This window comes from Ailuropoda melanoleuca, chromosome 5, assembly GCF_002007445.2.
Source record: "Ailuropoda melanoleuca isolate Jingjing chromosome 5, ASM200744v2, whole genome shotgun sequence".
Lineage (NCBI taxonomy): Eukaryota > Metazoa > Chordata > Mammalia > Carnivora > Ursidae > Ailuropoda > Ailuropoda melanoleuca.
Window position 1 is genome coordinate 72,834,837 of NC_048222.1, and position 22,496 is coordinate 72,857,332.

The 22,496-nt window shown below is 43.1% G+C and overlaps 1 protein-coding gene across 3 annotated transcripts in view; it reads right to left on the reverse strand.

The window, feature by feature from the left end:
• The window catches only part of DOCK5 (dedicator of cytokinesis 5), a 213,681-nt gene that overhangs the window by 122,058 nt on the left and 69,127 nt on the right, over positions 1-22,496 (reverse strand). For all 3 annotated transcript variants that reach the window (XM_034661245.1, XM_034661244.1, XM_034661246.1), the window contains exons 3-5: positions 15,683-15,723; positions 10,581-10,636; positions 8,690-8,786 (exon numbers count right to left, since the gene is read on the reverse strand). In XM_034661245.1, coding sequence (XP_034517136.1) covers positions 8,690-8,786; positions 10,581-10,636; positions 15,683-15,723 — 194 coding nt within the window. The remainder of the gene's footprint in view (positions 1-8,689; positions 8,787-10,580; positions 10,637-15,682; positions 15,724-22,496) is intronic.

Consider the following 22,496-nt stretch of genomic DNA (forward strand, 5'->3'; position numbering starts at 1 on the left):
GAAGAGAAGGGCCATATGCACTCCAATGTTCATAGCAGCATTGTCCACAATAGCTAAATCATGGAAGGAGCTGAGGTGTCCTTCAACAGATGACTGGATCAAGAAGATGTGGTCCATATATACAATGGAATATTACTCTGCTATCAAAAAAGAACAATTTCTCAACACNGAATATTACTCTGCTATCAAAAAAGAACAATTTCTCAACACTTGCTGCAACGTGGACAGCACTGGAGGAGATAATGCTAAGTGAAATAAGTCAAGCAGAGAAAGACAATTATCATATAGTTTCTCTCATCTATGGAACATAAGAAGTAGGAAGATCGGTAGGAGAAGAAAGGGATAAAAAAAGGGGGGTAATCAGAAGGGGGAATGAAGCATGAGAGACTATGGGCTCTGAGAAACAAGCTGAGGGCTTCAGAGGGGAGGGGGGTGGGGGAATGGGATAGAGCGGTGATGGGTAGTAAGGGAGGGCACGTATTGCATGGTGCACTGGGTGTTATACGCAACTAATGAATCATGGAACTTTACATTAAAAACCAGGGATGTACTGTATGGTGACTAATATAATATAATAAAAAATATTATTATTAAAAAAAACCCAAAAAACAGGATTTTAAAAAGTTCCATTTTTAGTAAGCAAAGGTAAAATCCCTGTTTGTTTTTTTCATGTAATTCTATATAAAATGTTGCCATCGCACTGTGTTTTGACCTGTAAAAGGGAGTGAGAAATTAAGACCATAAAATTTTGCTTTTCAAAGCTGCTAGGCAGAACAGGGATCTTTTTTCTTTCTTGCAACCAATTTGTCTACTCTTACTTAGGTGGTTTTTTTTTTCAGTGTTTTCTAATTTTAATGAAGATATTAGTTTTTATATTATAGTTAAAAAGGGGGGGCTCAGACTCAGGGGATCCTCTCTGAGAGATCTCTGACAGGGCTTTGTTTGTGACACACGTTCACAAGTTCTTGGACTCAATTATATTAGACACTATCCAAGGCAATTTAATTATTGCCTGCTCATATCAGCCTTGTTTGCCAAGATCTCCCTGCAAAGAAGGATGAAGACAGCCATTCTTCTCTGATTCACTGTGCCAAATGAATTCTGAATAGACAAGCTGGAACCCACCAAAGGAAGCAATTTTCTTAGTTACTTTAAGGAAATGGATTTCATCGCCACATTTCTAAAATTATTCTAAGTAGGATGTTGTTTGCAATAGCTGGATCCAGATACTTTATGGGTTTCTGGGGAAGCACATGAGGACAGGTGAGGAGAAAATCAAGCACTCCCCACAAGACCCTGAGTCTCCATCACACCCCCTTCCTATCTTCCTTCCTGAATCCTACACTGCCCAAGCCTGCCTGTTGCAGAGTACCTTCTCTGGTACCATTAATCCCAACCTTTTTGCACTAGCAGTCACTGTGACATAATTTAAGAGGGCAGGGAATTTATTTAATAACCTCTTTGATCGTCTCTGCAAAGTCACCACAATCCCAGGGCATAGGAGCAACTCAAAAACCAATTTTGACAGTTCAAACGTAAAACAGGACTCTGGTTTCAGTTTCAGCTACAGCTGCATGAAAGAGAGAAATATTCTCCCACCAGATAGTAGAGGCATTCCTGCACCTGCTTAGAATTTCTCCCTCTTTTCCACTTGGAGATCTCAAAGTTCTCACTTTTTACATTTCTATTCTGAATGGTGCTCTCTCTTTCTCTAAGAATTTCTGGAGATAAAAACAAAGTCACAAGAAAAAAACAAAAAACAAAACAAAACAAAACAAAACAGCTTTACCTTCAGCAGCGGCAAAGAGGAATACAGAAGGCCTCCACTGAGTATTTCAGAAATTCTAGAGACCACTGGGACAATGGCACCACCTCCCCAGTGTCAGAAAACCTGGATTCTATTCCTCACTTCCCCAAAGAATGCAGAAGACAGTCAAAAGACCTTTCTCTGGTCCTCCCCATCTCCTCTGTTCGCCAGCCTTTCCTCTTGCCCGCAGATTTTGATTTAGAGGCAAAAGGGCTTGGGGCGCCTGGGTGGCTCAGTCCTTAAGCGTCTGCCTTCGGCTCAGGGCGTGATCCCAGCGTTCTGGGATCGAGCCCCACATCAGGCTCCACCGCTGGAAGCTTGCTTCTTCCTTTCCCACTCCCCCTGCTTGTGTTCCCTCTCTCACTGGCTGTCTCTACCTCTGTCAAATAAATAAATAAAATCTTTAAAAAAAAAAAAATAGAGGCAAAAGGGCTTGATAGCAAGTGTGGGGACTTGATCTCTATCTCTAATTCTATCATTAACTTGCGAAATGACTTTGGGCAAATCATTCCCTCTGAGATAGGCCCATCTGTAAAACAAAGGGACTGGATCTGAGACCCATTCCCAAGGCTGAGTGCCTCTGAGTCTACAGTGGAGACATTAAACTTAATTACTCCTGCAAGCAGCTTCCTGATTAACTGTATCTGACTCTGACCATCTCCCTCCCGATGTGCTCACAGGCTCAGGGAGGCTCCAGGTCAAATTTCACCTGTGCACAGCTCTCTGCAGTGACTCTCCTTTCTGTAACTCCTGGGGTCCCGAGTGGTGTCCTGGTTCCTGTGTGTCCTCACGCTGCACTGCCTCCACACTCTGGGAGAAAGGAAATCCACGGGGCCCTGACACTCCTCCTCTCCATCCTTGTGCCTCTTCTCTTTGCCAGAAAAAGGCTTTGCCTGAATAGCAAAAGCTTCATTTTTGAAGAAAAGATTCCAATAAGGCTATTTTTGCCCCAGGGAGCAGAGCAAGAAATCGTGAGAGACAGGCAACCAAGACGGGGTAAAACAAAACTGGAAAAACACCCAAAGTGCACCCCCTGCCCTGTCCTGGTCGCCGCGGCGGCGGCTCATCTCGTCTCTTAGGAGAGCTCCAGGACCAAGCAGGGCTTGCCACTCACAGATGGAATGCCCTGACAACAAGACCAAGTTTTCTATGGGAATTTTCTGTCTCTGGTAATAAGCAATCAGACGCTGGTTTCCAACCATGAGACCAGCTTAATTACACTTCAGAGCATATGCTCCAGCGGCCAGTAATAACCACCAGTTCAAAAAGATTAGACTTGAGTAGCTTTAATCTGCGGGGATATGCAATGGTGGGAAGAAAGGCAATTCATTGTGTCTGGCAAGTTCCCCACCCCCACCACAGTTATGGGCACTTTCTCCCCTCCAGATTTTTATACAACTACAGATTAGCTCAAGGTTTTATTGTCCTGGAGAATTTTAAATGAGAGGAGATCAGGGGCACCTGGGTGGCTCAGTCGATTGGGCATCTAACCCTTGGTTTCAGCTCAGGTCATGATCTCAGGGTCGTGGGACTGGGCCCTGCATGGGGCTCCCTGCTCAGCAGGGAGTCTGCTTAGGATTCTGTCTCTCCCTAAGCCCCTTTCCTACTCACGTGCATGCACTCTCTCTCTACTAAATAAATCTTTTTTAAAAAAATAAATAAATGAGAGAACATCAGTCCATTCTATGAACTACATTTCAACAATTATGTTCACTTGATTCAACAATGCATATTAACCACATTCCACGCCAGGCTTGTCTTGTGTCTCTTTTCTGTAAGGAAAAAGGATTAGACTCAGTCTCCCAAAATTATATGGACAACACAGACTGGCTGGCCAAAACTCACTGAACCACCATTAAGGTGGGGAACAGCACTGAGTTAAATCTCGGGGTGACAACTTAAGAGAGTGTGTTTAACATCACCAAATATCTCAGAATTTCCAGGACAGTCCCTCTTTCAGAAATGTTCCTCCTTCCGTCCCCACAAATACATTCTAACTTGTCAGTTTTCAAGTCCCGGTTGTTGCTTGAGAAAATAAAATGTGGGATGTAGACTCGTGCATATTCAAGAAGTGTAGCTGGTTTGTTAGTGAGAAGGGAAATCTGGGTAATCAGTCTAATCATGTCTAAATCAACGCATAGGCATCCACCCCTCCAGCTGACGGACAGGAACTCACGTTGAACAACGGACATGTGCTGCTAGAAAGGAAAGAAGGCCAGAGTTCAGCTCACTGGATCTATGCCTCACTACTTTCCCAGGCTGGGGAGAACAAATGATCCTGAGAGGCAAGCGAGAATAATGGGCAGAGTACTTACAAACCATTGACCTATAGCGGTTACATTCACACAGAGCTGGAAGGGAGCCCACCCGTCAGCCCCAAGATGGAGGGAGCACCCGAAAACGACTTCGAGGCAGAATTCCACTGTGCAGTCTAGTTCTTCTGACACTTGCCATCATCAGTGAGCTCTTACATGAAGCAGTGCTGTAAGGGGACAGTCAGGGGCCGTCACAGTTTGATGACAAAGCACCAGCACTGTCCTGGAAGTTTTATCCAGATGATCCAACGAAATCCTTACAGCAAATGTGCAAGGCATATATAATATATAGTTACCGTTTCAGGTGAGGAAAGGACAACTTAGGGGTCAAAGGACTTGTGTCTGGCTGCAGAATCAGCTAGTGGCATACCCTGGACCCAAATCCCTGCCTTCAGGATCTGAGTTCTTTCTGTTTTAGTTTGTTTGTTTGCAGTAACTATTACTGGGTTTGATATTTTTTTTTAATATAAAAGTACATACCAAGTAAGGCAGCAAGCCAGGCTTTAGGAACCAGCAGCCTGTCTGACCCCAGCATCCACAGTCTTGTCATTTCACTAGGCGACCACCTCCTCATTCATAAAGTTTTCCCCTTTCCAAATTAACCACTGAAAACACACCCACTACACAGGCTCCAAATGAGGAAGAGCAGTATAGACAAAGCCAGAAACTGCTGTGAATCTGCACTCTGCATTGACAGGCGTCCCCTTTCTTTGCTGGAATGATCCATGCCTCCCGGACCTGAGCCTAAACGAAGGAGGCTCGCTCTCTGTGGTGAGAAACACTTAGCTTGCTTACTGAGTGCTCAAGGCCACTCCACCTAAGATGATAACACAAGGCAAAGGAAGTGGCCTTGGATGGGGGGAAGGGGGCACACACAAGGGAGCCTCAGAGCCTCCTAGTTGGGTCAGAGGGATGCCAAGTCAAGGCTGCCCAGAGGGAGGACGTCCAGAGCAGCTACTGTTTCAAGCTAAGGCAGCAGCAAGAATGCCATGTGCAGAGGCCTGGATGTTCCGTCTGCACAATGACTTCATGGCCAGCACCTCTCTTCATGCTCGCACAACCGCATGGAGTTAACAAGGTAGATTTTACATCACTTTCACAAGAAAGCAGAAACCAGACGGCGCTTGCAAACATCAAGTGACTTGGCCAAGACCATGGAGCTAACTAGGGAGGGGCCTGGATGAGACACCACGCTTCCAAATTTCTAGTCCACTGTTTGTCTCGTACAGCCTGCTTCCTCCCAAAAGCATAAAGCCAACATCACCAGGAAAGACAATTAAATGGGACAAAGTAATACTAATATAACAAAGAGGAAAAGGAGGCACACATGGGGATTGTCATCGTTTCTTTGCTTTGGAGGACTGGGCTCTCCTCTCTTCAGTGTAAGGAACTCCTCCCCCCTTAAAACACATTTATGGTTATTTCACAAGGATACAGTATGACTGCTAAAAATAAATCACCACTCTTCAAATGTCTTTCCTGTCTAGAATAGTCACCTGTGTCTACACAGCTGGGCTTACACTGGTGAGTGGATGGCATTTTCCTCTCACATAAGCCTTGGGATCTACTACGTACATTTCTCGTGAGCACAGACTGAAAAGGAGAGAACTAGTGAATGAGTTGTAGAGAACTGTGGAGGTTCTAAGACTCTACAAGTGTCCTCAAAGATCTCAAACAGGGGGGCGCTTGGGTGGCTCAGTAGGTTAAGCGTCTGCCTTCGGCTCAGGGCGTGATCCCGGGGTTCTGGGATCGAGCCCCACATCAGGCTCTTCTGCTATGAGCCTGCTTCTTCCTCTCACTCCCCCTGCTTGTGTTCCCTTTCTCGCTGGCTGTCTCTATCTCTGTCAAATAAATAAATAAAATCTTTAAAAAAAAAAAAAAGTAAAGATATCAAACAGAACACCTGGTCTCATAATCTGAGGGAGGAAATGCATCAGAGAAACACAAGCACTGATGTAGATAAGTAAAATCAGTATTTATCTCTATGCAAACTGAAAGAACTTACAGAATCAGAAAACAAAAACACTGATAAAACTGTGTGGTGGGGGTAAAAATTACAGATTTGGGGTCCTTTTCCCTTTTACCCAGTGAAGCATAATATTTTGAGGTTTGTTACTTTGATGCAAGTTTTTGAGAAAGAAGTTCAGAAATTCTGCTTGAAGTGAAGTGTCAGTATTTTAGGAACAGGAACACAACAGAGAAAGTCAGGATTAATAACAAACCCATTTTAAGTGGATTATTTTTTAATAAATAAGCATGTATCAAAAGCAGAAGCAGATTGCTGGGCCCTACCAATTGATTAAGATTCCCACAATGAATGTCTTTTAGTCATCTATAGCAGCTATCAGACATTTTTAAATATTCACAATTAACACAATGATTATTTGATTAGCTGCCAAAATTAAGACGGGAAATATGCTGCCCTCTGAGAGAAGACAGAGGTCCTCCCTTCTTCCCTTTCTTCCTCCCTCCTCTCCTCCCTACCCATTCCCACTCTTAAATAGTGAAATACCCCCACAGGAAATCTTCACCCTGGGCTTACCCGCACCTAACTACTAAGGGATTTTGGAAGCCCAAATTCACGAATCAGGCTTCCTGTTCCCTGGTTGACTTATTTCTCATTTCTATCAATAATAGGCGGGGCACAGTCAGCCACCTGTGAACACGTGGAGGACACAGATAATGAAGTGAGCACAGGAGCTGTGTCTTAACAAGAAGAAAAGTCTACCTCATCCATATTCTCCACTCTCCAACATTACCACTTCATTTATTTTTTATTTTTTTCTTTTTTGTTTACAATTTCTTTTTCTCTCTCTCTCTTTTAAAGATTTTATTTATTTATTTATTTGACACGGGGGTGGGGGTGGGGGTGGGGAGCGGAGAGCAAGCACTAGCAGGAGGAGCAGCAGGCAGAGGGAGAAGCAGGCTCCCCACCGAGCCGGGAGGACCCTGGGATCATGACCAGAGCAGAAGCAGCTGCTTAACAGACTGAGCCACCCAGGTGCCCCAACATTACCACTTTAAAAATCTCATTTCCCAGTCCTTACTATGGGGTATGTTTCACCACTCACCAATTTCCAGAGAGAATGCATTAAGGAAGCTTTCCCAGTATATGCATTCCTCATCTTTCAGACTTGTATCCGCCACTAACCAATCAATTAACCAGAACCTGAGAGTGCTTTCAACAGAGGCACCAGATGATCAATGCAGGACAAAGGGCTTAAAACAGCACGTCTGTCCTTGTGATTTAAGAACTTACAGGTAGCTCTCTCCTCAATTACACATAAAGAGATCAAAAGATCACTTGCATTACAAGGCAGTATTCCCCAAGGACCAGAGGATAGGCTCAGCAGTAAGTGCTCCTATGGTCCAGAAACATTATGGATTGCTGTGTTTAGAAGCTACATTATGAGGAAGAAAGAACTTGAATTAGGCCTTGAAAGACGGGCAGGCAGAGAAAAATCCTGCGCTTTCCCAACAAATGGGTTGGTGATTTCTGCTGCTGTGATCCATCATGGGTAACAACAGCCCAGGATGGAAAGGAAATCATACATTAACTCTTGGAAGTCATGCTAGAATGAGTTTCTGATTACTGTTTTTGGTACTAAGCGTCTGGAGGAAGGTGCTCTCCCTAAGTTATTAAGACTGGCTTTTGAGAGTTTAAATGAAGAATCAACACATGACTGAACAAAAACCTAGATAAACAAAGTCACATAAAGGATGGAGAATGGCTTCCAGGCCAACAGGTCTAGTCTACTCCCTTGCTGCACTCATCTCCCACGCATCGAATGAGAAAATAAAACTTCCTCTTGGGAATTTCTGGTCAGCCGGAGAAGATGCTTACAAAGGCAGGACCTAGTAATGATTACTTCCTTCCAGGTCCCCAGGAAAGAGGGAACTTTAAGAAAACAGTGTTTGTGCATTCCAACATCAAAGAAAGAGCTGCTGCCAGGGGCCTTGGAGCATTCCTGGCCTCTTGCAAGATAGATGCCCAGGTATTTTCATTCCAATAATATTAAAGGCCAGATCTACCTGTTCTTACTTGCAAACCTACACATAACTTGTGATTATGGTTTACCATGGAGAGAACTTGCTCATTCCTGTGTCATTTCCCACTGAACCAGTGTATCTTATTAGCATTCTGAGGTCAAACCATTGTTGCAAGACATGGTACTTTGAGTTGGCCTTGAAAAAACTCTTCAGACCATGGCTTAATACCACTCAAGTTGCAGAGTCTATAAGGTGCGCTGGCTGAAGTAAAGAATGCCACCCTCCTGGGAGTCCTCATATGGCTGCGCAGTGAAATACTGACAAATTCCTATTCACCAGGATACAAGCCGAGGCTAAAAGCCTGTCCCAACATTTCTTCCACTATCCCATGTCTTCAATGGCCCTACTCCAGGACAATGAGAATCCATCCACTGGTCATCAGCCATTGTATGGTCCAGCCAACATGTACCCGATCCCATGCAGACAGCTAAGACGTTGCTGACACCTTGCAGCAGAACAGACGGGCCGAGAGCCCAGAAATGATGCCACCAGCTTCAAGACCCAGGGGAAAGCTCACCACATAGAGCTTGCGCCAGATGACAGCCCATTCTCGCAGCGTCGACGTGAGCTCTTGCACCAGCGGGAGCTCCCCGGGAATCACGGTCTCATGCTGCCTAAGGAGAACCAGACAGATGCTTACGTTACTCTGGGCTGACCATCACTGCCTTTCTTGACAGGGGTCATATTCCCCACAGTGCAAAGATGGGCGTGGGGCTGGTCTGGCTGGAAATAAAAGTCTGTTGAGCAGACTTTATTACACCTGAGAAAAGAAGGGGCTTACCGATACGGCTCTCAAAATAAATTGCTTCTGCAATGGAACAAAGGCCGGGCCCAGCTCTGACCACCCCATTTTGCATCTCTACAGGAGCAACTGTGAAGCCAGGCTGGCTTCAGTGACTCCCAGGGATGGAAGCCAAAATCCAGTATTTAGCTGGTTCTGCCAAGCCGCCATTCCGTTAGGGAGGGTAGGTGGAGAAGAATGCAAGGCACGAGGGTCGTGGGGCTGGGACTCTCACTCAGGACCTGCTGGTGGGGACCAAGGCTTCCCCCTCTTAGGGAATGGGGCTCGATTTTCTTCTCATCTGCTGTCTCACTACACTGAAAATGTGTATATACCATATACCTCACTGGCTCACAGGAGACTCACAACAAGGCAGGCCCGACCTTTATTCACATCAATTCTCTGGTATTTTTATGATGAGCAACAGGAAAAATGAGAGCAAGCAAACAAATGGGAAATATAGGTAGGATTGCCGGACTTAAATAAGGCTACAAGATGCCCAGTGAAGTTGGCATTTCAGATAGATTAAAATAATTTCTTAGTGGAAGTATGACTCATGAAATACCTGGGACATATTTACCTAAACAATTACTTGTTTTTATCTGAATTTCAAATTTAACTGGACACCCTGCATTCTCATCTGGCAACCCTAGCTGGTGGGGATACGTCTCCCTACGTGCCCTTCCACCAATGTGGCTGCGGCTAGTGACAATGGAGGCTGCCCAGGAATGGTCCCCTGGAAAGAAGTTTCTGCAGGAAGGCAGGACACCTGGTTTTCCGTCTTGGTTCTGCCACTGAAGAGCTGTGTGAGTTTGGGCATGTCTCCATCTCTCGTGCAGACTACAGAACTTACAACTCACAGTGTTCTTTTGATGCTTAGCATCTGCGTGACTCTGATCCATTCTCCTCTCTATCAACCCTGGGACTCCAGTCCTGCTCCGGGCTCTCCTTCCCCTCCTTAACTCTCCTGCCCATGGGCTCCCCAGCCCAGCAGCCACTCCTCCCACCTTAGGCTGAGGGTCTTAGTCCCTCTCAGTCTCCACAGAGGCAGCACTTTCCAGGACAACTGGTAAGGTGAATGAGAAGTTAGAATATCCAAAACTTAATGGATTTTATCTGCAAAGCATGTTCACACATATTATTTCATAATTTCACATTAGGCTCATGGCCAACACAGGGCCAGATTTATTTCCTCCAATCTGTCTTGGCAAAGTCCAAGGTGCAGTAAGGCTAACTGACTTGCGTAAGCTTCAGAGCTGATTACTGCGGGATGCAGCTGCTTATCTCTCTCCCAAGTTTGCCAAACTGGAGGCTCTTGGAGATCTTAGCAGTGAAAGAGTGCCCAACGTTCATGGGTGTGCACACACACTCAGTGAGCAGGGAGTGCAAAAGGAAGGCAAAGGCCCTTCATTCATTCATTCTCTGTCTTCACTATTCCTGGGGAAGGATGCCAGAGAGTAGCAATTACAAAAGAAGGAATCATCTCAGGAAAAAGTTTGCATTCATTTCTCTCTCCTGTGAGAAGGGCAACTGACGAGATGAGAGCAATAACGTATACAAGAAACTCTTTAATGATAATTTGACATGTTCACCATTTTTTAGGTGTCTTCCTTGGACTGGAACTTACCCTCGGTCTTCCACGGTTGCCTCTTTCAAATGGATGTACGTTTCAGGGAAAATCCCCTACAGAGAGAAGAAGATTGGTTATACAGTCATAAAAACCTCAGGGTAAAGAGCATAGATGAAATTGGGAATGAATGAAGAGGAGACAGGATACCCGGACCGCTGCTAGAGTGTGTGGTCAGGCTCGCAGGACCAACCACACTGACTGCGCCTCCATGAAAGCATGGCTGGAAAGATAGAAATTAAGAGTGGGGTTCACAGAGCATGGGAGAAGTGCTTCGGAAGTGGACAGGCAAACGTATCCAGGTCCGCTCAGAGTGGCAATAATGGTAAGGGGTTCCACAGCGAGCTCCTAAAACCCTTCAGGTCCTAATGCCATGAACCGCTGCCCTGAAAGGGTTTCACATAATTAGTGACATGGAGGGCTATTTACTTAGCAGCCCATAAAATTATAGTGATTTTCCGAAACAATCCCTTCTCAGCACTTTCACTTAAACCAAATGTGCCCCAAATCAATTAGTACTAGTTATCTGGTTATTTTTAGCACTTCCCAGTCTCAAATTGCTCTCCATTCCATATTCTTAAGAGGTGATTCTGTATCACTGCTGTCACCTGCTCATGGGAAAACTGAGGCCCACAAGGGCCTAAGAAAAAGACTGGAAACTGATCAGTAGTAACTGAAGAAGTGAAGATCAGATCGAACCAACAGAAAGCAGGTCATGAATCTGAGTTTTCCTAAATGCCAATGGCTTCTGTTGTTTAACTGTGTGATACGCTCTTCGATAACTACTGCCATCTGGAAAAGGCATTGCTATTCTTAGTTTTAGGGTACTTTGCATGCCAGACCAGCAGAGGTAGGAGAACCTATTTAATAGGCACCACCGGCTCGACTGCTCCTAGCCCTGCACCTGTGGAGGTCAGTGCGACCCTGTGAGACATTCTCTGTCTGGGGCGGGGCGGGGGGGGGGGGGGGGGGGGGGGGGGGGGTGCTGACCACAACCGTGGGAAAGGAAGATCTTCCTACCTGGGAGACTGGGTCAAAGATGTACCAGTGATCCTTAATCCATTCAGAGACAGAAAACTAGTTAATTTCCATTGGGGTCAGTCAGTCTTGTGTCTGGCTTCATGTGCTATATTTACCTAATAGTCTTGTATCTCCATTTTAGCCCTTTGCCAATAAAACAGGAACCAGTAAGAAAATCTGAGACTGCGCTGCTCCCAGCCTTGGTGATGACGGGGTAGATCCCACCACTGCCTGAGTCAAAAGCAAAATGACCATCCTTTCAGCTGCCAGGCAGGAAAAAACAAAAAAAAAAAAAAAAAAAATTACCTTCCCCTCCTCACTTTGAGAAAGGGGTAGGCATAGGGTGTATAAGTAAGAAAGTACTATGCCAATCCGTTATTGATAAAGCCCAGAACACAGAAAGAGGCAAGGTGACACTGACCTCTTTCATTACAGGGGCAGGATTCAAAGTGATTTTGGAAAATTGATCAAACAGTTAAACAAAAATTCAATGTACACGTAATTCCTCTGGGGCCTAACTTCTGGTGTTCTGAAGCTAGAGATCTGTCCTTAGGGTGTCTAAGGAACTGTGGGTGTTTCTTCTGTCTGCTAAGCTGAGGTAAATGTCTTGTTGACTGCCATGTTGGTGGAGAACCAGACTTGATCGCCCAGAACTCACCTTGAGGACATGATGCTATGTGAAATAATCCAGACACAAAAGGGCAAATTCTGTTATGATTCCACTTGTAGGAGGGATCTAGAATAGTCAAATCCATAGAGACAGAAAGTAGAATGGGGGCTGCCAGGGGTGGGGTGGGGGAGGAATGGGACAGTTGGTAAAAGATGAACCTTACTTAAAGCAGTAGTTATAGTTATAAGGGGCAACATTTGAAGGTTAAGATAAGATGTAACACTGCTTATCCCAGGGAATATCCCTGCAGAAAATTTTTCTCATCAAGAAGATAAAGGACCAATTTAAATTTTTGTGCATTCGTAATCTGATAACTGGTCTCCTCCTAATTGGGAGAAATCCAAGATAGAAGTATTTGAAATATAAACAACATCTTATGTTGTAACACCCAAGCAGATTACAAACAGATAATTTATAATGAATGTACAGACATGATGACTTTCATTTTAAGAGAATATTTATTTTGTTGCATTACTGCCCTGTTATTTGTAGGCACCATCCTTCCATGATAACATATGTTCACTTATATCCACTTAATTGCTCTGGTAAATCTGAGCCTTGTAGAACTTTTCCTATGCCACCTGACACACAGAAAGGCAGGATAAACCTGGGGGATAGATTACTAATTTATAGCTTATCTCAATTTTGATTTTCCTTTCTCAATGCAACCTACCCACTTGAGGAAAAAAAAAATAAACTAATGATTTTCTAGATATTGCCCTTATCCACACTTCCACAATCCTGCCAGGATCAATACTCAGTTTCTGCAAAGCTTCTTGGCTTCTTCAATTCATAAAACCACGAGCTCATTTTATCACCACTCTAAAGGGCTCAGTTGGCTGCTAAGTGACACCAAAAATTTCCATTAAAATAAAAGGCCTTTCAAAAAGCTCCTCCCCTAAAGACCAGCAAAGGCAGGAAAAGAGCATTAGGAGAGGATTTCAAATAGGCTGGATCTCCTAATGAAAGGGTGTCAAAGCTGGACATAATTCATGATGACTGAATTTGAATTCCCTTGATGCCTCCTAGAGCTCTCCACCAAGAAGATATTTCAACTTAAAAATCAACAAGTAAATGCACCGTCCTTGTCGGTACTACCATTTCATTGAATTACAAACTTGAATTATCAAGAACTAAAAGAAGCTCTCCCTGAATAATTCTTCCTACAGGTGAGATTTAAAGTTTAAACAAGGGTTTTAAGAAAAAAAAAAAATTAAAAACACACCCAGAACTTGTCATTTAGACCTTAGTGGTGCACGCTATTTTCTTTTCAAAGCCAACAAGGGTATAAGCTGGATAGATTCTGATCTATTAGGGCATTACAGGATGCCTTAGAAACTGAGGTCTTCTACGTGCAAAAAGGATCCTAACACACTGTAGCTCTCTGAAAGGGAAAAGTGCGGCAGGGGACCTTGTTTCAACATGATTCACAATCACCAGTTAAAAATCAAGAATTGTGTTTGTTCTCCAAGTTCGTGTGATCTTATCTGAGAATGGGGTTTTGTTCATTTTTTTTAAGTTGACATTTTTTTTAGAAGATTGGAAAGTGGCATAAGTCTTCTTGCTCTTTAAAAATTGAGAACTTCAAAATGGTTAACTCTAATCGTGCTTCGGAATAACTATCATTTCTATAATTATGAGTAAAATAAACAAAGATAGGGCTAAACTCAAACCAAGAAACGGGAGTACCTATAAACCACATACAAGGATCCTGAAAGAAAGAGAGACTTTCGTTTTACTATGCTCTCATTCAAGCCAGAATGTCCCTATCATCAGTCCTCTATTTGAAGGCCTGGAGAAATTAAAGTCATCAAGAGATTAAATGAAAAGTAGTTAAGCTGGAAATGAAAACATATGGGAAAACATAGGAATCGAACTGTGGGCAGAAAAATTCAGCATCAGGACTTGGGGAGGGATAAAAGGACCAAAACTGTGGGAGTTCATACTCACATGACAAGCAAACACTCCTTTATTCTGGAAGATTATTAAACTGTCAACGTTAACAAACTGGGTGTGTGGATATGTAAATGTGCAAATAGTGAATTCAGAGCCAAATATATAGAAAGCTTGATCTAAACAGCACTGGTTACTAATGACTACAACCTGTAGAAAGGGGTTTCTCGGGGCACCTGGGTGGCTCAGTCAGTTAGGTGTCTGCCTTCAGCTCAGGTCATGATCTCAGGGTCCTGGGACCGAGTCCTGCATCAGGCTCCCTGCTCAGCGGGGAGTCTGCTTCTCCCTCTGCCTGCCGCCCCTGCTGTGCCCTGTCTCTCTCTCAAATAAATAAATAAAATCCTAAAAAAGGGGGGGGATGTTTCTCTAGGCCCCAAGCTCTTTCAAGAGTTGTGTGCTCAGATTACTTGCATCTCATCCCATGTTTGAAAAATAAGAACTGTGGGTTTTGCTGGGGTTTTTTTTCACTCACTTCTTGATAAATTCTACAATGTTTCTCTTACCCCTCTCCTAATTAGCTATTTTGCATGTGAACTAAGTGTGAAATACATGGTCCTCTCGAATGTTGCTCTTTCAAATCAAAGTGCTGACTGGCATTGCTGCCCCAGAGTGCAGCATCAAATGAAAAGGCCTGACCTGACCTAAAATTAACCGAGGGGGGTATTAACATAGCTAATAGATTCTCTTTAGCTTGATGATGAGTAGTTTTGGCACGAGGTACAGGAACCTGCTAGGGTCAGTACTTTTCAAACTCTCTGCCCATGATGAAATACATCTTCATGCAACCGAGTCCTTAACTGTACATAAAATATAATTCAAAATACATAAAATACATAAAACATATATACCTCACACAAAAGTTTCACGAGACAGTATTTATCACGGAATTCCGTTTTCTTTTCTGCTTCTCAAAGTTCTGGTTTTGGAAGATGTTGGTTAATAACCCACGATGTTGATCTCATGATCTGTGACTAGGGTTGGCTGTGAGGTTCACAGCTTCAAAACTACTACTCTGGCTTATCCATTTTATAGTGAAGGATGGACTCAAGTAGAAATGGGGACATGCTTTAGTTCTGGGATGTCAGCACAGGAGATAAAGGACAGAGAAGCAGCACGGGTCCCCCCTGAAGGAGACAGCCAACAATAACAATGTCACTGTGTCACCACCCTGCTGAGCTTGAGGGACAGGGAGCCAGAAGCCTGCAAGGGCCCTACCTGGTGTGTGAATTCACCTCTGGCCTCTCTCCTTCAGTTGGCTGGTGGGAAATATGGTCCATGGGACTTGTGCTATTTTACTTACACACTGAGGTCAGAGAATTTGTTTTCAGATCTAAAGAACAGCCATTCCAGAGAACACAAACTAGGTCCAGAGACAGCAAGGAGCAGAAAATTATACCAGGTAGCATAACACAAAACTAGCAGTCAGATTCAAATTTAAAAAGTAAATGACAAACCATACCTTTTTAGATTTATTTTGCAGGGTATATCCTCTGTACCAACCTGTGGGGGAATAAGAAAACACAATCTTTTATGTTATCTGAGATAATAGAAAGATACGAGCAATATGCATCCTCATATTCTAGTAGAATACTGGGATGAATCCAAGAGGTAATTAGCAGACTAATTAGAATATGTACATTTGGGCTGATTACACAATCACAACCTAGATCTATTTTAGAGCTTTACTCTCTTCATAGGTAAAGGATTTAAAACTCACACGGAACCATACCTCATCTCTGCTCCTTTGGAGAAAGGACAGAACAAAAAAGACAAGACAGAAGGCAGCTCAACCTCTTCATACCTTAATACCTTAGACATTCCGTAAGTGTTTTTGCATGAATGAAGAAGGCCTTTCATATATATATATATATATTCTACAAGTCACCCTATACTATTAAAATAAATAGTTTAAAATAATTTCTATAGTCTCTCTCTTATCTAAATTCTCAGGTGAAGAACCACTATTCTGGAACAATTTTAAACTGGAATGGAAAATTTACATATATAAATATTTGCACCTAAAAGAGTTGAAACAAATAATAAAAGAACATTTTAAATAATTCTTGGCAATGCTATTCACACCCCTGACAATAAAAAAATTTGTTGGCTTGATGAGGTTTTAAATAAAGCCTTTGACTTTTTTATAAAAACTTCAATAAATACACATACACCTATGGATGTTTTTCCGCCCTGTATCTGGTAAAGGGAGTATACAATTTAATTGATCCATAAACAGATAACTTATATGAAATATTTATTGAACACCTACTAGAAGTAATTTACTATCATGATTTCCCACGTTCCCCACGTCCATCAGGCATCAAGCTGGTCATCTTCCCTAAGCAAACCCAACTGTAAGTGGTACATATGTGTCAAGCAGCCATCTACATACAGTGAGGTGATGCAAACTGTAATTACAACTTAAGGCATCTGCCAACAGGCTTCTAGAACTGTCTTGTAATTTGTTCTATACGAAATCATCCAGAAAAGAGACACACAAAGTATTCTGGATATGTTACAAGAAGAAAGTTGAACTTACCTTGAGCATAATTTAAGAATATTTTCACAAATTTTTAAACTGTCAGTATTCAAAATTTAAAAATTTTTTTTTTAAAAAACAGGAAAGAATAGGGTACTATGCTGTGAAATTGTTATAGGTTTATATCAAGGCCCACGGTTGAGAAAAAGGTGTTTGAACAGGAAACACTGCTCCCAATTTCAGATGCCAAAGCACGCGAGCAGCCAGGTGTAAGAAGAACACCATGCTAGGCCTTGCTAGCTGGTTCTGCTGCCACAGCAGAGTGCTTTTGCACGAATGAATGAATGGCTTCAGGCTCATCCTGGGGCGGGGGAGGGGCAGGCAAGCTGAGAAACAAAGGTCTCTTCCAAGCAGTTTTCATCTCCCTGTGTCCTACAAAACCAAGATGTAACAGTTTGGACTTTGCTCCACTGTCAGAGGAATTTCTCTGTACTTGTGTAAACAGTATTTTTGCGCAGCCATTCATCACAGAATTATGCTTCCGAAACCTGTCATTTTTGAAAAAAAAATTTTTTTCTTTACTTCCTAAGTCTCCTCTAGAATTGTGGTTTGTGTAAAACCCCTATCTAAAGGCACAAAATTACCACACTGAATTTGTAGAATGTTCATTTTGCTTGGTGTTAGGTACTAGTAGAATAATGTCCATCCCTGGAGTTTTAATCATCTGCTGTCAGGACCCCATAAATTCAACTGCTAATAACTGCAAGAGATACAAGCAAGAACACGGTGTTCCAATTGATCCCAATATTTAAAAACAGGATAATTACAGTTAAACATGGTATGCTTTTAAGGCTTCCAAATGTGTCACGATGCAAAGAGATAGCGAAGGCTCTATCAAACAGGCACCTATTATCAGTAAGCAGTGTGAACTGGGGGGAATCTCGGATGTTTTAAAAATTAGTACATTATTAAAATGAAGAGAAGAGTGGGGGATGGTGAGTCCAGAGGGCCAGTCCTACCTAGCTTTAGATGAAATGTCTGTCTCAAAGAGTGAGTTTGTAAGCCCATAGATACTTAGACCAGAGGTGGTTGCTGGAGGCAAGGGGTGGAGGTGAGGGCGAAATGGGTAAAGGGAGTCAAGAGGTACAAACTTCAAGTCATAAAATAATGAAGTCATGGGGGTGTAATGTACATCATGGAAACCACAGTTAATAATACTGTGTTCCATATTTGTAAGTTACTAAGAGAGTAAGTCTTAAAACTGCTCATTACAAGGAGAAAGCATTTTGCAACTATGTATGCTAATGTGTGTTAACTAGACTTATTGTGATGAACATTTTGCAATAAACACAAATATCTAATCACTGGGGGGCCTGGGTGGCTCAATCAGTTGGTTAAGCACCTGCTTTCTGCTCAGGTCAAGATCTGGGATGGAGACCCACCCACTCCCCCACCCCCACCCGCAAGGCAAATATTCAAGGGCTTTCAGATCTTGGGTTTAAGCAAATAGGTAGCCAGAATTAATTCTTTGGGATAGGAAGATTGGAAAAAGGAAAGCACTGGGGGATGGGAGACAAAATCAAGAGATGTATCTTGGCCCCTCTGCTTCTCTTCCTGAACAACTGAGCCCTGAGCCATTAGGTGGGACAGGGCAACTTGGGCATTTGCAAGGGGGGTGGGGAGGGCATCCACACAGGGGACCAGACTGGCATGGCCTGTCACAGCCAGGCAGAACAAGGTGGGCATCCATGGGGGATGGGGGGTCCGCAGGAAGAGGGTGAAGAGAAGGGCATCCACAACCACAACTTGGGCATGGGGGATGGTGGGGGACATGAGCTATCAGAGAGAGAACAGGCTGAAGAGGGTGTCCATATGGGAGGAGGTATGGTCATGAAGACAAGAGACTGGTTACATGCTGAGTCCCTAATGAAATAAGTAAATATATTAATCCTGGAAGCCAGGTTTCTTACTGTCACAGAAGCGAGTTACAAGAAAGGGAAAAAACTAGAATGAACCCTGAGATGCTGGACTGCACTTGCAGGTACCCATGTGTACATATGACTCCTAAAATTGGTAGACAGGTCAAAATTAATGGATGTGTTAACCTGTATTTATACGCATATGCGCATTATCCCTGGTTCTGCTGATACCTATTGGTTCTCATTTTTTTTGACCCTGAGAGAGATGATGGAGAGCTCAGAAAAGCAGCTATGTAGTGTCCAAGATGCAGCAGGAGGGCAGAGGACTCCACGAAGAACAAACCCAAGCAAGTGGAACTGCGAAGTTATCTCATTTGTCTGAACATATGAGGAGGAGGTAAACACTTCTGTCAGAAAGTCTGGATATGAAGGAGAAGTAGGTCCACAGAGAACCAGGAAAAGAAGAATTAACACCTCTAGAAACACATTATTCAAGACAGGAAATAGAATGAAGGTACGTCCCACAGTATCTGCTGCTTATACTACATAGACTCAGTAATCTAAATAATAACTTTGAAAAAATTATGATGTATCTATACTGGGAGGTCTCTATCAGACACAGACAAGTATACGCGTGGCTGGTGGGAACTGCAAGAGAGCTAAACCCTTAGCTTCCATAAGAAGCAGTTAATGAAATGGAAATACCAAGTAATAGAAGTACGATTCTTTAGAAATGAAAAAGCAAATACCACAACAAAGGGCTGAAAGTGGGATCAGAAACCAAGAGAAGGTGGGAAGAGACTTCTGTTTATCATTATAAACTTGATACAAATGACCTGGCCTTTAAAATTATATGCATTTATGACAATGATAAGTTTGAAAACTAAGACAAAAAATACAGCTAATACGTCCTGGTAAGCCAGGACTAAGAAAGGCAAAATTATAGGGAAAGAAAACAGATCGAGGCTGAGGGTAGTATGAGGTTGGTACAGGGGACAGGGGAGAATCTGGGGGTGCTGACAGAATTGTTCTCTATCTTGTACCGGCATTTCATGATTGTGTGCATTGTTCAAAACCTGTACACTAAATAGGGTGAATTCAACTCAATGTAAATATTTTTTTCTAGCTGAGATACTACTCTACAACAACTTGAATGGCTATAGTTAAAAAGACGGACTCTAGGGGCCCCTGGGTGGCTCAGTCGTGAAGGTCTGCTTTTGGCCCAGGGCGTGATCCCAGGGTCCTGGGATCGAGCCCCATGTCGGGTTCCCTGCTCCGCTGGGAAGCCTGCTTCTCCCTCTCCCACTCCCCCTGCTTGTGTTCCCTCTGTCGCTGGCTGTCTCTCTCTGTCAAATGAATAAATAAAATCTTAAAAAAAAAAAAAAAGACTCTACCAAGAGTTGGTAAAAATATGGGCAATTAGAATTCTCTCCCATTGTTTGTAGCTACACATAAGATTAAACATACATGCACTATATGTTAACTAACAAAATTTAAATTAAGAAACAAAACAAAACATGAGGTGCCTGAGTGGCTCAGTCTTTAAGCGTCTACCTTTGGCTCAGGGCGTGATCCCAGAGTCCTGGGATCGAGCCCCCCATCAGGCTCCTCCCCTGGGAGCCTGCTTCTTCCTCTCCCACTCCCCCTGCCTGTGTTCCCTCTCCCGTTGGCTGTCTCTGTCAAATAAATAAATAAAATCTTTAAAACAAACAAACAAAAAAACACTAAAAAAAAAAATACTATACACACACACACACACACACACACACACACACACGACCTACGACCTATGACCTATGACCTAGCAATATCCCCATTTCTAAGTACGCACCCAAGATCAGTAAAAACCAGGCACCTGGGTGACTCAGTCGGTTAAGCGTCTGCCTTCGGCTCAGGTCATGATCCCAGGGTCCTGGGATTGAGTCCCATATCAGGCTCCCTGTTCAGCAGGGAGTCTGCTTCTCCCTCTCCCTGTGATCCTCCCCCCTGCTAGGTTTCTTTCTCTTTAATAAAAAATAAATTAATTTTAAAAAAAAGATCAGTGAAAACATACATCCATAAAAATATAAGATTGTGTTGCAAAGCTTTATTATTAATAACCAAAAACTAGAACCCATCAAAATGTCCCTCATCAGGAGTATCAACAAACTGTGGTATATTCACATAACTCAGTGATGAAAAGGAATGAGCTACTGTCTTAAGCAACATCATTAATGAACCTAAAAACAGTATGTGGAATGAAAGACTCCAAACACAATAGACATGCATAATTCCATTTATATAAAGTTGAAGAGCAGGAAAACTAATGCATGGTGACCTTCCTTGGAGCATTAGTTGCTTTTTGGGGTGAGAATTGTGTAGAAGAATGCAACGGGGAGCTTTTTGGGGCAAGGGAAATGCTCTGTATCTTGACTGGAATATTAGGTACATGGGGTGCATTCGTTTGCCAAATTCACTGAATTGAATACCTAAGATGAGTGTATTTTACTGTATATAAATTTTACTGCAATTTTTAAAAGCCACGCAAAATTTTACACTATCATGTAAGCATTACAAAGTAAGGACTTCAAGGTGATACAGAATTCCATGACAGTGACATTGCTCAAATATTACTAAATATTTTTGTCTGAAACTGCCTCTGAAACCAGCCGGAGCCATGTGTGAAAAATCACAGGACCATTTCTCCATTATTTTTACTTTTTATTGTGCCTCCCTTAAGACATTATCCATCTTCCCTCCTCACTTTATGCGCCAAAGCTAATCTGAACGAGTTTTGCTACTTCCAATAGATCAAGATTGCAGATTCATTTACTCGCTCAGCAGAGAGGTGCCAAGACAGCAAGACCTACAGTGTCTCCATCCTTCCAAGTCTTGCTTTATCATGGGAAGGAAAAAAACCACAGACCTGCAAACACCCAGCAAATAAAGTGCGTGCACAGGAGGTTAAAAGGTATTAAGGAAGGAGAGTACTGCACTGCGGGGCGTGGGGGGGGGGCTACTTTAGAAAGTGTGGTTAGAGACTCTCTTGGTGCAACCACTGGAGCCAAGGATTTACATCACTAATGTGGTCATTCATTTATTATAGATAAAAACACTCACTGAACACCAGCGGGCCAGACATTGTCTTCAAGGAGAAGGAAACAGATCCATAAACAAATAATTGAATACAAAGGGCTTCTAACAGGCAGCCTTGAAGACACAAAGGGAGAGAGAATTATGAATATGCTAAAGACTCCAAAGGCAATTACTGAGGGGTACTCAAGACTTTCCCAACCGTAAAAGCATTGTTTAGATGTGTAACTCGTGGAGAGTTTTGTAAAAGCTCTCCTCGTTTAGGAGTCCCACAATAAATTAGTCCCACTCCCAGAATAAACCATTTTTGTGTTGTAAAATACACATAAAATATACTATTTTAAGTGTTCAGTTCAGTGGCATTAAGTACATTCACAATATCGTGATACTGTTGACCTGCCAGGAATCAAAGGCAAGAAACAGATAGGGAGCCACTGTTTACATGCACCTCGACATGGGGAGGGGAAAGGCCAGAGAGGATCCACAGAGGAAGAGCAGGTGCTAAACCCTGTTATTTTTCCTTTAAGTGTCACTGGTCTGGTAGTTAATTAGGCCAAGGTCAAAGGTCCGTCCTCTGTGGGCCAGGTAAACCCGTTGGGCTCCTCTGGCTGGTTTCCATGGTCAAAGCTTGCCCTCCCATCCCCAAGCAAATGTCCCTCAAAGAGATGGCTGTAGTCCCTCCAGGGAAGCTGGTGAGTAGAAACAGCTGGGTGCAAACTCCGAAGAGGACAGACAAACGGCTCAGCTGTTGGATCCTTGTCCTCCAACTACGGGATGCTCACTTTCCAAATGCACTGGGCAGC